We start from the raw sequence: 13,825 nt of genomic DNA, 5'->3' as shown, positions 1-13,825 counted from the left end.
TGTCAATCTGCTCGAGGGTAGGAAGGCTCTGCAGGAGGATCTGGATAGGCTGGACCGATGGGCTGAGGTCAACTGTATGAAGTTCAACAAGGCCAAGTGCCGGGTCCTGCACGTGGGGCGCAACAACCCCAAGCAGAGCTACAGGCTGGGAGATGAGTGGCTGGAAAGCTGCCTGGCGGAGAAGGCCCTGGGAGTACTGGTTGATAGGCAGCTGAATATGAGCCAGCAGTGTGCTCAGGTGGCCAAGAAGGCCAACAGCATCCTGGCTTGCATAAGAAGCAGTGTGGCCAGCAGGTCGAGGGAAGTGATTGTGCCCCTGTACTCGGCTCTGGTGAGGCCGCACCTTGAGTACTGTGTTCAGTTTTGGGCCCCTCGCTACAGGAAGGACATGGATGTGCTCGAGCGAGTCCAGAGAAGGGCGACCAAGCTGGTGAGGGGTCTGGAGAACAAGTCTTACGAGGAGCGGCTGAGGGAGCTGGGGTTGTTTAGCCTGGAGAAGAAGAGGCTCAGGGGCGACTTTATCACTTTCTACAGTTACCTGAAAGGAGGCTGTAGAGAGGTGGGGGTTGGTCTGTTCTCCTACGTGCCTGGTGACAGGACGAGGGGGAATGGGCTAAAGTTGCGCCAGGGGAGGTTTAGGTTGGATATTAGGAAGAATTTATTTACTGAAAGCGTTGTTAAGCATTGGGATGGGCTGTCCAGGGAAGTGGTTGAGTCGCCATCCCTGGAGGTCTTTAAAAGACATTTAGATGTTGAGCTTAGTGATATGGTTTAGTGAAGGACTTGTTAGTGTTAGGTCAGAGGTTGGACTCGGTGATCTTGGAGGTCTCTTCCAACCTAGACGATTCTGTGATTCTGTGTGATTCAGTAATAGGCTTACAGTGGGTTATTTCAGTTCAAGAGGGTGATTTTGTTTGTTTGTTTTTCTTTATAGATATGAATAAATGCTGTGAATTTGAACTGACAATTACTGGAGGCAAACCTGGGCGTGTCAGCCATAACCTGCCGTGTAAAATTGAACACTCTCCAGAGCCAGTCGTGCTGCATGTCGAGGCTGCTTTCAAGGTGAGGACCAGTTCAGTGGTGCAGTGTGACTAGATACAGGCCTGGCTGTTGACTGTAAAAAGCCATTTGCTTCTTGAAGGCCTGAAAAATCTAGGGTAGTTACAAATAGCAGGCATTTTTACTGTCTAGTAACAGCTGTGTAAATGCTGATACTCCCATGACAGTAAGATTTTTTCTGTATTACACGCAAGGCATTTGCTTTCTGCTATTCTCTGAGAAGCTGAACATTAATCTTAGCTAATAATGTTTTATAATTAGGCAGTTTTGGCAGAAATGTCCATTTTGACATCTGTTTCTTGGTGTCCTAGGGTCCTTTTCTTTGCATTGATGTTCCATCACTCCAGTTAGGCTTGATTAAGTGGGGTGAGAGTGTGTTAAGAACCTTTGAGATTAAAAATCTGTGTCAGCTGCCAGCACGGTGGAGAATGCAAGAAAGCCAGGTTTGTCTAGCTGAAAGAAATGAAGAGGTAAGTCACTGCTGTAACTTGCCATGCTCCCTCGTTAGCTATTTCTTTCTCAGGCTGTACTATTGATTCCAGATATCAAAAGTTCTGATTTCAGTGACCCCTTATCAAATGGATTCTGCAGAGTTACGTGTTACATAAGTGCACAAGTTCTTTTTGAAATGGAATACATCTGCATTTTTTTAAAATTCTATTTATTTCAACTCCCTTGCCAGTCTGATCCAAAGAGACATGGAGTATCTCCTGTATGACAGGGATTTCAGCTGCTGCTAATGTATGTAGGGGGTAAGGTTTTTATCAGAATGGAGGCTGCTCAACATTCCTCCCACGCACCCACATCAGCATCAGATACAAGAATCTCAGCACCTACCGAATTGGACTTTTTGGCTTCAAATGATAGCTTTGAAACATGCAAGTCTGTCCCAAAATGACGACTTCTTACCACAGTGAATACTAAACTACTGTTCAGTATTATCTAGGCCGTGATATCTCAAATACAGTCCATTCCAGCCCTTGACTTCAGAGCTCATGCCACCATTCCATGTGAAATAACTAGAGCAGTTTGGAGGTGATACAGGTAGCTGCTGTCTGCAGACCATTGTATATTCTGATATTAAACAAACAAACAAACAAAAACCTACAAGCAAAATGTTTATTAGGATTATTTCTGGCACACAGTGGACTTTGTAGATAGATTTCTCCTTGGTGTTGAGCATTAAAGGGAAGTGAGGAAATCCGGACTCAAGGATAAGTGCTTTTCCTAGTAACAAGAGGCCAAACTCTCTTTACATAATTGACCATGCATGGAGTTGAGTTTGCTAGTTTCATGGTAAAATTCATCGAAACGCTGTTCAGAAGTTCTGTTTTTCCGGACAGTTTTTGTCAGTCTTGCAAAAGCAAGAGCAGCTTATTAAGCAGGAACTTTGTTGGTTTTTGTTTGTTTTTCTTACATGTGATGCAGATACATCACCAACTTTGGGTGAAAGTTGATGGCAAAAAAAGAAGGCTGTATGAGTGGTGGCTATGTCAGCCTTTCAAAACAGCTGTGTGTGTGTCAGTCCCTTTTCCACAAAACAATTATAATCAGAAGTGCCTGAATCACGGTGCCCTGGAGGAGACCCTGTCCTCACAGTCCTCAAACTCTTCCTTCTCACTTTATTATTTCTTTGTCCTCTGGCATTCCCAACACTTCCCAGGACCTCAGAGAGATTGTTGAGCCTTAATCTTTTGAATTTATCTTCCCAGAGTCTGTTCATATCCCAGTGAAGATCATAGATCAAGTTCTCACTTCCTCCTGCATAAAAGCTGCCTCTTTCCTTTTCCAGAACTTCTCCAGCCTCCATCCTTTCGCTTGTGCTTTTTCTATCTGTGCTCCTTCAGCCCTCCTTTCTTGAGTCTGTGTTCAGGAATCTTCCCTTAGCACCTTGCATAGCTGCTGCTCAGCCTCTCTGCTTGGGAGGAGACGCTGCTGCTGCTGACTGCTTCATGCTCCCCCTCACGCTATGCACAGGCATCCCTGTTAAGCCCTTGGTTAAGCCATTATTGTTTTACTGGCTGTCCCCGTAGAAGCAAAGTCCCTCCTCCTCGTCTAGCCAGGTTTTCACAAAGCTAGTGTTGTGCTTACTAAAATCCACACAGATGGGAATCCAGGGGTAGAGAAAAAGGACGTGTCTGAGGAAAAACTAGGCACACACAAATCCTAGTTGGAGTGTGCAGGTACAGCGTTTTGCACTTGCTTTGCAGGCGTCAAAAAAACTCCAGTGTCCTCTCCCCTCTCATAGGTATCTCCCTTTACCATTCAACCATCTGCTGGAGAAATACCTCCTTTGGGGACATGCAGTGTGTCCGTTCAGTTCACATCAGTGCTGTGCCAGCGTCTCCAGACGATATTAGAACTAGAGGTAGAAAACGGAGAAGGGAGGTAAGGGGAAAAAGTCACGTTCTGCTTTATTTTTTTCCTGAGAGTCACGTGTGGTTTTTCACTGCAGGTAGTTTTATCTCCTAAAATGAAAATATGTAGCAGAAGCTCAGAAATGGGCTTGTGTAACCTATCAAAGAGCTATCCGATCACTAATATTGCTAAATAAACATAATCATCATTCTTTCCAGCATGCTGTTGTATGTCTAGCACATTTCATTAGCGATAATAATAGACCATCTGTGTGTTTATTTCCAGTCATCTTCCTGTTTTTGTTGAAGTTCAGACCCCCCAAGCGTGCCTGATGTCTAGCCATCTAGCGCTCACTGAAATTTATACTGGAATTCCTGTCAAAGCAACCAGCAAACTTTTTAACCAGACCCTGCTGCCAGCAAAATACCTTTGGGGAAAGGTAAGTGTGTTTCTGATGGATGGAGAATAAAGCGTGGATGAATTGTAATTTCTATCAAAAATAGAAATAATAATAAAGAGCTTTTCTGATGTGTCCTTTGAATAGTGACTGCTGTTTACTGGTTTTGGAGCTAGACTTCAGCTTGAGACCAGACTTTATGAACATAAAGTTTAAACTACCATTGTTGCTAATATGTTTTTCTATCTGTCAATCATTTCTTGGAGAATGGGTGGGCAGAATGGGAGGGGAAAATAGGATGCAAGCTATCAGGGTATTGAAGTATCGTGGCAGTTTAGGGTCTGCATTTAATTCAACAGAGCAAAGAAACAATGCTGCTTTTGAATTGTGTCTAAACTTAAATTCCACATTCTGGGTGGGATTCAGTTCACAGGTTAGGACAGATAAATCTAATGTCAGTATGTGGGCTGCTTTCTGAACTTTCTTTTCAGTGAGGGGAAATCTGGACAGGAAGTCAGTCACTAAAATATAGATGTTAGGTGTCAATTTGGGTGCCACCAAATGTTTTTGTGACCTTCAGGTGTCACTCAAGAAGCGTGGTCTCTTGTAAGTCCTGTCTCACCAGCCAGCTGCTACTCTGTGTACCTGTGTTTAGGTAACCGAATCCTACCACATTCAAACAGTCAATGGCTTGTGACTGTGAAAGGGTCCACAGCAACTCTGCTCCCAGTCCAGATCCCTCAGTTGAGCACCTGAAGACATTTGAAATTAATCGAAGCAGGTGAATCTTAGCAGACAGAGGGGAATTGTAAAGCAAGCTTTGTCTCAGCAAACCGTGTTGCTACCTGGAAGTGTTCCTAAACCTTAGAATAACTCTGTTTTTATAGTCCTCTGTGATCTGAAAAGAAAATCCAAGAGAAACGGAGTTAATGAATTAACAAAGTTAAGTGTTTGTCCTGTCTGTTTGGCAGCTCATTGGAAGTCAGGCAGCTTTCTGCTCTGCCGCTGTGTCACCAGCAAGTGGCACCTTAGGTCCAAATGAAGAAAAAGAATTCTGCATAGAACTGACGACTAACATCACGGTAAGTTTAGAAACGGATGCAATTTTATCAAAACAGAAATGCTGGCATTCTCATCTCGCCTCCATCTGGCAAAAGGAAGGTTTATTATATACAAAATATAATGTTCCTTTTTTACATACAATATCTCTGAAATTGCTTTGCTTTAGAGGTAACCATGGTTGAAGGCAACCATTAAAGCAGTCCACATGGTGTGCAATTTTCTTCCCTGCCTGTTTGTTTCCCAACTATATTTGTTTTGTTTCTTTTTTAAATGCTTATTCAATTACTCTTAGAGCTTATCACTTTTCTTGAAGCATACAGATCCATGCTTATGATTATCCCAAATAAAATATAGCAGACTGACATATATAGCATGTACTTGGTTTTCTGAATGCAGCTGGGCTCATGACATTTTGGTATTTGGAAACAAATTAAAAGAGACTGCTGGGACTGAGAGTCTGCAAAATTAAAAAAACCCTGCAGGGTGTAGACTGCAGAGTTCACAAACTTCGTGAATTCAGCCGTAGACTTTACGGGGGGCATTCAAACATCTGATTTAAAGCATTTAAATAAAGAAACTCCCTGTTCATGAGGTGTATTAGTTCCCACTACAGTCACAGGAGACCTAAGTCACGGTTATTTACTTTAAAGTAGGTGCTTAGGACCACTAGAGCTGCCCTAGCATATCTCTGATACACAGACATGATACCAAACATGTATGTTTGGTATACATGGCACAGGATTCCAGTAGACTTGAGCCTTTTTCATTCAAAGCTGGAAGCTCGACAGGGCACATTGGGCATCTGAAAGGGCGCTTCTAGTTATGGCTGGAGAGCTGAATCCCATCTGAGCCACCTACAAGAAAGATTGTCTGCATTGTGAATGAGCTAGATGGCAAAGTACCCTTACTGAATCAGTGGAGATCTAGAACTCATATTTGGAAATCCCCTCCGTAGATGAACTCCAGGTCTCACGTTTGGAGAGCTACGTTTAGAAGTCTGAATCTTGAGATGAATCCCAGTTTATTATTTTATGCAGGACACACTGATTCATGTATTGGTAAGTCCAAAAAAGATGGTAGTGTTTATTTAGCTAGAGTACTGGTGTATTTGCCACATATTTCATCCTACAAGTCCTGCTTTAGACCCAGGTAGAAATGAAACTTTTTTCTGGAAAATTATTTTAGTATGATTGAAAGTGATTAATGCTTAGAACTACAAAACTTGCAACACAGGAAGCATATCAAAAATCACTAATGAAGCAGTTTTAGGGTTACAGACAGATACAGATACGAAGATATGAATCAGACAGAAATTTTTACCTCGTTACATCCTTCTAAGCAAATCTGATGCTAGCAGGAAGTACACTCAAATCAATGCAATAAAAATTTCAGGATTCTGTTGTAGTTCTGTTTTTTTGTCCAGTGAGGTTTATACACACTTTCTAAATAGATTTCTTAATGAAGCTGCCTTTCCTCTGATCTTTGATTCACAAGCAAATTTGACTCTTCTCCTGTCAGGGTGAGCTGAAAGACCTTGTCCTTTCCTGTAGCATAGAAGACATGACTGAACCCCTCTTTCTGAGCATTTCTGGAGTTGTAAAAGGACTGCATGTCACCTACTCAGTACCTTGTGAAAGTGGAGCTGCCAGGTAAATCAAGGCATCATTTAAAGTCATCTTCCAGTTGTGTTTGTTGAACAGTTTTAGTAGGTGCAAAACCCTTGTCTGTCTGTAGAATACTTATACCCAAGTGTTTGATAGTATTAAAAACATCTAAAGAATGTCATGGCAAGAGTAATGTTTGATAAACCTCTGCAGTTTTGTTGTAGCCGGATACAATATAGATCAGCTTTATATCAAAGACTGTTTTTGGAAAAAAAAAAAATCTTTTAACAATAGAAGACGTTGAACTATAATTTACATATCTCTTTGCAAGGTTTTAGTGCTGTCATTTCAGAAAGTGGACAAAACATCCATGGCACCAGACCTTAAGGCAGATCATAATGACACAGTCAAACTTTATTTCCAAACTAAATGTTCCAGCATGCAAGCGCAGTGCAGAATTTTACAGTACCACCCTATAAAACTGAAGATCTCTGCGTATCTTGGGCTTCCAAATTAACAGAACAAAAGTTTCTTCTTTCCAGAGCAAAAGAACAATAGAGGGGAGAAAAAATGTTTTGTGTAAGCTTTATTCTTCCTCCTGCTGTACAACGACAGCAAGGACAGTAAAATGTGCTGGGACTATTCACTGAAGGGGGCGGAGTGAAGAAAAGGTACTGGGTTTGCACCATACCCAAATTCAGCATCCTTTTAAACCCAAGAGAAGAGGTTTTGAGCTCTTAGAGCACTATTCCAGTCCCACCATTGTTTAGCTGAAACAAACTAAATTAACAACTCTGAATTAGTTGATTTGTGAATAATAAACTGGTGTGAAGTTAACTGCATATGGTGAAACTCGTGGTTGTGTTTTGTCTGTTCTCACATGTGCTCCTGGCACTTGTCACCTGCCAGCCGTCACGACACTTCTGTGTGTCGAGAGTGTGGAAAATTACCTTTCTGCCTGCTAATTGAAGTGTGGGGCCTCTGTAGTCCGTAACATGTTTGTGAGGAACAGCTATCTTCTGCAACACCAAAAATGTGCAAATTCAGCTCTTACAGAATTAAAGCCAATATCCAGTAGTTTGGACCATTAAGATTTCTTATGGCGCTGCTAGAGTTCTCTTTGACTTGATATATCTGACTGATACAATTTTTTATATGTAGCATGATTATTCTCTTTTTGAATGTGGTTGTCTTTATCCATTTTTTATATAAGTAAAAATGGCTTTAATTTGGTAGGTCACCATGTTATACACAATAAACTTTCTACCCAGAATAGATCCTTACAAGGGTAGAAATAGAAAAAAATTAGAAGCAGTAAATGCTGATGACAAAAATCTTAGTCCTTTTACATGGGTCTTCACAATGACATTGCATCTTGCGTATCTTAAATCTCCTGAAATTGTCTATGGCATAAGAAGATAGGACTGATGTTTTAATACTTGTTTTTTTCTTACAGTGATGGAAGACAAATACTACAAAGCCCATGTGATCTTCTCTTGGACTTTGGATCTGAAGTTACGTTCAAAGACATAGTAAAGCGTCAGCTGATTCTTACCAATCACACTGGAATCAGTGCACCATTCAAATTAGAAGCTGAGTATTTTACTGGCTACTCAGCTGCTCCGGAAGAAATCTGCCTGTAAGTCTTAACCTTTCTGCATAATAACTCAAATACTAATGGAGATCTGGATTAAAACAGAAATCAAGACGGAGTGCTGTTTCCTGTGTCACAAGATGCATTTTCTGCAATGCTCTAGTGTTGGTTGATTTTGTTTGCTTGCTTGATTTTTTTTTTTATTTTTTTTTAAGCTCTTTGACTCTGGTAATGAAAAATGCTGATGATATTTCCTGCAGGAACAGATAGCTTGCAGTGCCAGGACAGAAGATTTAGCTAGCATAAATGGCAAAACAGTATTGTTGCCAATGGATAAAAGCTGTTTTGTACCTGCCAAGGCTCTGTTGTGCTGGGTTGTACACAGCCTTGCCACTCTTTTAAGTTGATTCACACTTACGGATGTTACTTGCAAAAGATACTTTGCAGGCAGCCCTTCTTTAAGTAATAATGGACACTAATTTAGGAATCAGCTGGAGCTGTTATTTTAGCAGAGACAAGCTCATTTTACAGAATTGTCATGGTTTTTTATTTTTTTTCAAGCTCTTCAGGCTGCCTGGTGAAAAGGAGAGGGCCCATCACAAAACATGCAGCCAAAAGAGCGCAGTCAGGTATGAGAAATAATTGTTATCCCACTCAGTGGGGAGAAGGCAAAAAACAGCTGACTACCACATTCAGCATTAAATCTGCCAGTCAGGCACATAGTTTTTTTTCTTGGAATGTTTGGCTAAGTCTACACTGTTAAACAGCTTGGTTCCTCACTTCATTCTTGAGACTGAAATTCCACATTGCATAAGCATTAGGTCATTTTTTAATTTTTTTTAAAAGAAACCAACGGTCTTAAACAAAGATGGGTGATTCTACTTATAGCTCATTCCCAGTATGGATAAGATGTGTAACATTTGGCCATTTCCTTTCTATACTGTCTTCCGATACCCTTGCAGCAGGCTTTTCTCCCTCAAACCCTTTTATTTATCTCCCTGATATAGAAAACTACCCCACAGCACATCCATCATTTCTGGTGCTTTGTACTGAAAACAATAACACATGGAGCCACATGGGACCTAGGGAGGGGGGGGAAGTGGGATCAAAATGCTATAAAGTGTGGATGCGTCTTCTGTATCCAAAATAAAACGTGGATATATTGGTAGCTTGCCATAGTGTTTGGTATCTGTTAAAAAGACAAAGCATTTCAGCTGTTGAATTAGCCCTTAAGATTAGAAAAAAAGCTGCTCTGACAGATTCCATGCAAGTGTATTGATTTAGAAGACTAAGTGACTCAGAATGTGGAAAGGCTCTGCTCTTTGTAATTCACGTTCTTTGTGTTGAACAGCACATAGAGGTAAACGGGAAACTGCTAATAGAAAGATAACCAGTTAGCACAAATTCCAGCTTATTTTTTCTCAAACTGAGGGTGTGTTTTATGTAACCAATCGTTGCCTTGCATATCTCAGAGTCCTGGAACAGGTTGTTCGAAGGGAGACTATGAAATAATCTCTGCAAGAACTGACTCACTTAAACTGCCTTTTTTTTTTTTTTAAGGCCCACTGCAGAAGGGAGTAAAGTGGTAAAAATATGGGCTATGTAAGTGATCCCATTTTCTTTCAAGCCAGTGAGGTTATCCTGATTAACACCAGCTAAAGATCAGTCCTGTGTTTTCTTTGAAAGGCTGACTTTGTTCCATTTCCTCAAAACTTATCAAATACTTCTTTGCTGTGCTCCTTCAGAGTTTGCAGCAGCACTGCTGTCTCATGGGAAGGGAGTAGCTTTCCATGTACAACCTTCCTCAGGAACTCTGAAAGCCTTCCAGCAGCTAATCATAGAAATAACAGCTTACAACAACATGTGGGGAGAATACCGCGATGATCTTGTCTGTAAGGTAGGTGGGGCTTGGTTTCAAATGAAATATTGCTATGGCAGATTTGACACCAATTATATTTCCCAGATTCCTTTCTGTTAAAAATTATTTTTCAGTTTATTAGGATTTCTGTAAAAGTTCAGGGTAGATATTGCTACGACATGTAAGGAACAATTGTTTGCTCTTGCAGTGCTTGGTGTAGTTCTGGGGTAACGTGTCTGTCCCTGAGGAGTTTTCCATGTGTCTTTAAAGTAACTGGAGCAATTTTGACATATAAAATCTGTTTGGTAGCTGGCCAGTGCACTGTTCTTCTCTACGAATACAATTATTAATTATGTTGTATGGAAAAGCCTCAGGGAAGCTGATTAATGTATGAACAATTGCATTCTCCTGCTGAGAAAAACTTTAGCTTATGAATTAGGTGCATATGAATTAGGTGCTTTTAAAAGATACCAGTCATAGGAAAATCCAAATTGGTTTTCAAAACGTAATTTGGTAACCCAGGTACTAGAGATATATCTTGATTCTAATAGCAGAAATTCATTTTTAATAGGTGGGAGACTTACAAACTAAATTAATTCCTATGCAAATGACTGTGAAAGGCTGTCCAATCTTCCTGCAGATGACAGGACCACAAACACAGCAACCCATAATCAGGTACAGCCCAAAATACTGTCAGAGAAGTCAGACAATTAAATACCACTGGGCAATAGCCAACATATACCTGTTCCCATCTTCTTGTGGTATAATGAGCAGGTCAGCACAGTGACTGTCAAAGTACAATATCTGCTTCTATAACACCGATGCATTTGTCTCTGCCAGCATAATTAGAAAAGAATCTGCAAACAAATCTTCCCAGGTTTACCAGCAATCACTCTTCCAGTTTTACAGTCATGAAATTTTATTAATTCCAAAATTATCTAGTTCAGTTGGGATGGAAATTAGAATCACTTAGGTTGGAGAAGACCTCCAGGATCAAGACCAACTGTACATGGTGGCAGTTCTCATCATCCCCAGTACATTTTTCCCTGTCCTTTGCTTGGACCATGGAAAAATGCAGCCCCGATTACACAGGGGCAAGGGAAGGTTTAAGTCTTTTCACACAGCGAGTTCCATTTGCACATCTGGGTAAAGCGAAAGGGTTGGTGTATGAGGACCGGGGCACTACACGCTCAGCAGAAAACACTTCTCTCTGACTTCAGAAGAATTAACGTTGCATGTTGTACTGCACCTAAGAGAGTCTGCAGTGTCAGCTCTGTAATGGGGCATAGAAAATGGATTTAGCCACCCACCATCAAAGACCCTTGTGCACCTGGAAATCTGTGTCTGACGTGGGTCACTCCACTGCTGCATAGCCGTGTGCTGCCACTACCTGCATCTTCCACAAAAGCTGACTTCACATGTTCACCCTGAAATGTCTGAGACAGCTAAGATTAGAAGAAAGACTGATTAAAGAAAGTAATGTTGTATTTTGCGGTATTGGCCATGTGTTACCTGATGGCCATTCTTAACAGGCCGCCAGTGCAGCCAGATATGTTCCACTTTTAAATGAATTTTTAATGAAAAATTGTCTCGGACATTCACTTATTTTCTGCACGTTCTAATAGCAGGTTTCCCCCCTCAGGTTTGGCAGTCACGTTTCTGGAGGGTGTCCTGTCTTTCGGAGTGTCCGGCTCAACAATCCTACTCCCTTTGGTAAAACTAACTTTTGTAAAACAAACATCAACACTTGCATTGTGCTCCTTGTAATAATAAAAATAGAACAACCCATTAACATGTTGACTAACTGGCCTTGTTTCCTTATCAGGAAGTTTTTTGTAAAGATATTGACAGTCTATAAGACAATATCTAAGCTGTTTTCTAACTTGACTGTAACAGAAAAACAGTACGAGTTGACTAGTCTTTATCTGAATGGTAGTATTTATTATTAGGACATTATTGCCATGAATATTAGTTTGCTTTCTGCAACAGTAAATCATCTGAACTCCAGACAGAGTACAGGAAAATATGTGTAACTGACTCAACGTGTTATTACTATGAAACAGCACATCCTATCCTAGTGCATCTGGGCTTTCATTCCTCATTGAAATGATGGGAATTCAGGATTTTCCATACTGTTTTTGTGAAATTCTCACCTGCTTCTTAGTGGCATCTGTGGCATCAGGCTCTTCTGTGTTTAGTCTTTTTATCTCAAGTGAGATTTTAAGCTCTTCAAGGCAATGCTCAATCACCTTTTCTTTTTTTCCTGAATGCCACCAAAAATGTTTGCTTAACAAACAAAGCACTTACCATTTATTTTAATGTTTACTTATCATTTATGTTAGTGTTAATGAAACTATACCTTGGGATCTAGAGAGTAGCTAAACTGTAATAAGGGTATGCACACACGCTCTTAAATCAATATAGTTTGTTTACAGCAAACATGGCAAAGCTTAATGTGTGATCTAATACAAATCCAGTTGCTAGACAACAAATTCTTTACTTGATCTTCTTGTTCTATAGTGCCAACTAAGCAATGGGGTCTTCTGAATGACCAGAAACAACTGTCCTTTCTCCTTTTCAATTCAGACATCCGCCTGGACTGGGAAATTTATAACCAAGTAAAAGATGATAAAAAGCTGGTGGACCTGTTGATGTTCTTTGGAGACCCTTTCCCTCCTAAGGACATGGATAAAAATGAGACTGCATCAAATGGTAGCAACTCGGAGTCGGAGATCGCGTTAAAATTGGATCAACCCCCCAATCCCTGTGGAAGCGTTTATCCAGCCTTGCAAACCACCGATGAGGTCAGCTGTTAGTCTGTTTTTTATACTGCTGCTGAGATACATGATGGGTTTCTTGGCATGAAATGTTGAAAACAAGAACATGCAATACAACATTTAACCAAGGCCTGGATTGTTAAATGTCAGCTCCTCTCACAGTCAAAAAAACAATGCCATCGGTAGGTGACTATAGGTATCAGTAATCAGTTTCCAAAATGAGCTGTAAGCAAATAGCTCTTCAGCTTCTCCTCCTCTTTAGAAAAGCTGGACAGATACATTTTTAAATAGTCATCGACAAACAAATCAGTTTGGAGCTACTTTTCTCATGGCTACTTTAAGTGCTGCAGTCAGAGAGCAGAATCTAACCTGCAGAGTTCAAATCGCAGCTAATGTCTTGGAGGCATATGTCCCAGTGCCAAACCAGACTGGTTCTGTTCGATGTTACCATATTATAACAGACTATAGTATGTAAAGTTTTATTATAATATGGCAACTTACTGTTGTGAAAGGCTGGGAGCAACAGGGAGAAGGTGTCATGCAGGATCTAGCAAAAGCTTCACAGAAAGCACCTTTTCTCTGTTTCAGCTCAGAAGGCATAGTTGTTCTGAATACACCTCCAATGTTCCACGTGCAACAAGGGAGAGTTGTTTCCCTAGAGTGCTGGTTTATATAATGGGCCTGGGATGTTTCAGCTGAGTGCTTCTCTTTGCTGAACAGGACCCAAGCATGCACATTTTTCAAGAGGTTTTGGTTTGGGGAGAGCAAACCTATGCATGAAAAAATGTATGTGCAGGACGCATCCATGTGTCCAGCTTTTGTGCCAGAAACTGGAGCTGGCCATACTTACGGACAGTTCCCTGTACGCTTCTCTTACATTCCTCCTTTGCAGCGTAACGGTTTTAACCATTCTCCACCCTTGTGTCCCTGCAGTCTTCAGACACAGACAGCGAAGAGATCACTCAAGAACCCACAGTGCAGAAGATCGTCTCTGTACTTATACGGCCTCATGAAGGGGTTGCTGCTAACAACCCCTACTCCATCACTCCAAGACAGATAGTAAGCTGTACATTTTCTTTGTGCTTAGATTTAGCGTGTTTTCTGTAGGATAGC

At 41.0% G+C, this 13,825-nt stretch overlaps 1 protein-coding gene across 7 annotated transcripts in view; it reads left to right on the top strand.

Annotated features, from left to right (window-relative positions):
* DLEC1 (DLEC1 cilia and flagella associated protein) overlaps window positions 1-13,825 on the top strand; it is a 39,624-nt gene that overhangs the window by 16,357 nt on the left and 9,442 nt on the right. For all 7 annotated transcript variants that reach the window (XR_014580241.1, XM_083825445.1, XM_083825442.1 and 4 more), the window contains 13 exons: window positions 935-1,065; window positions 1,374-1,532; window positions 3,311-3,450; window positions 3,706-3,859; window positions 4,789-4,899; window positions 6,398-6,528; window positions 7,940-8,122; window positions 8,639-8,706; window positions 9,823-9,974; window positions 10,507-10,610; window positions 11,578-11,648; window positions 12,522-12,739; window positions 13,646-13,771. Coding sequence is in view for 6 of the 7 variants with exons in the window: in XM_083825445.1 (XP_083681571.1) it covers window positions 935-1,065; window positions 1,374-1,532; window positions 3,311-3,450; window positions 3,706-3,859; window positions 4,789-4,899; window positions 6,398-6,528; window positions 7,940-8,122; window positions 8,639-8,706; window positions 9,823-9,974; window positions 10,507-10,610; window positions 11,578-11,648; window positions 12,522-12,739; window positions 13,646-13,771 (1,748 nt within the window). In the remaining variant the exon portion in view is untranslated. The remainder of the gene's footprint in view (window positions 1-934; window positions 1,066-1,373; window positions 1,533-3,310; window positions 3,451-3,705; window positions 3,860-4,788; window positions 4,900-6,397; window positions 6,529-7,939; window positions 8,123-8,638; window positions 8,707-9,822; window positions 9,975-10,506; window positions 10,611-11,577; window positions 11,649-12,521; window positions 12,740-13,645; window positions 13,772-13,825) is intronic.

The sequence above is a fragment of the Anser anser genome, assembly GCF_964211835.1.
Source record: "Anser anser genome assembly, chromosome: 2".
Classification (NCBI taxonomy): Eukaryota; Metazoa; Chordata; class Aves; order Anseriformes; family Anatidae; genus Anser; species Anser anser.
Note: the sequence above shows the minus strand (reverse complement) of the source record. Positions and strands in the feature narration are given on the sequence as shown.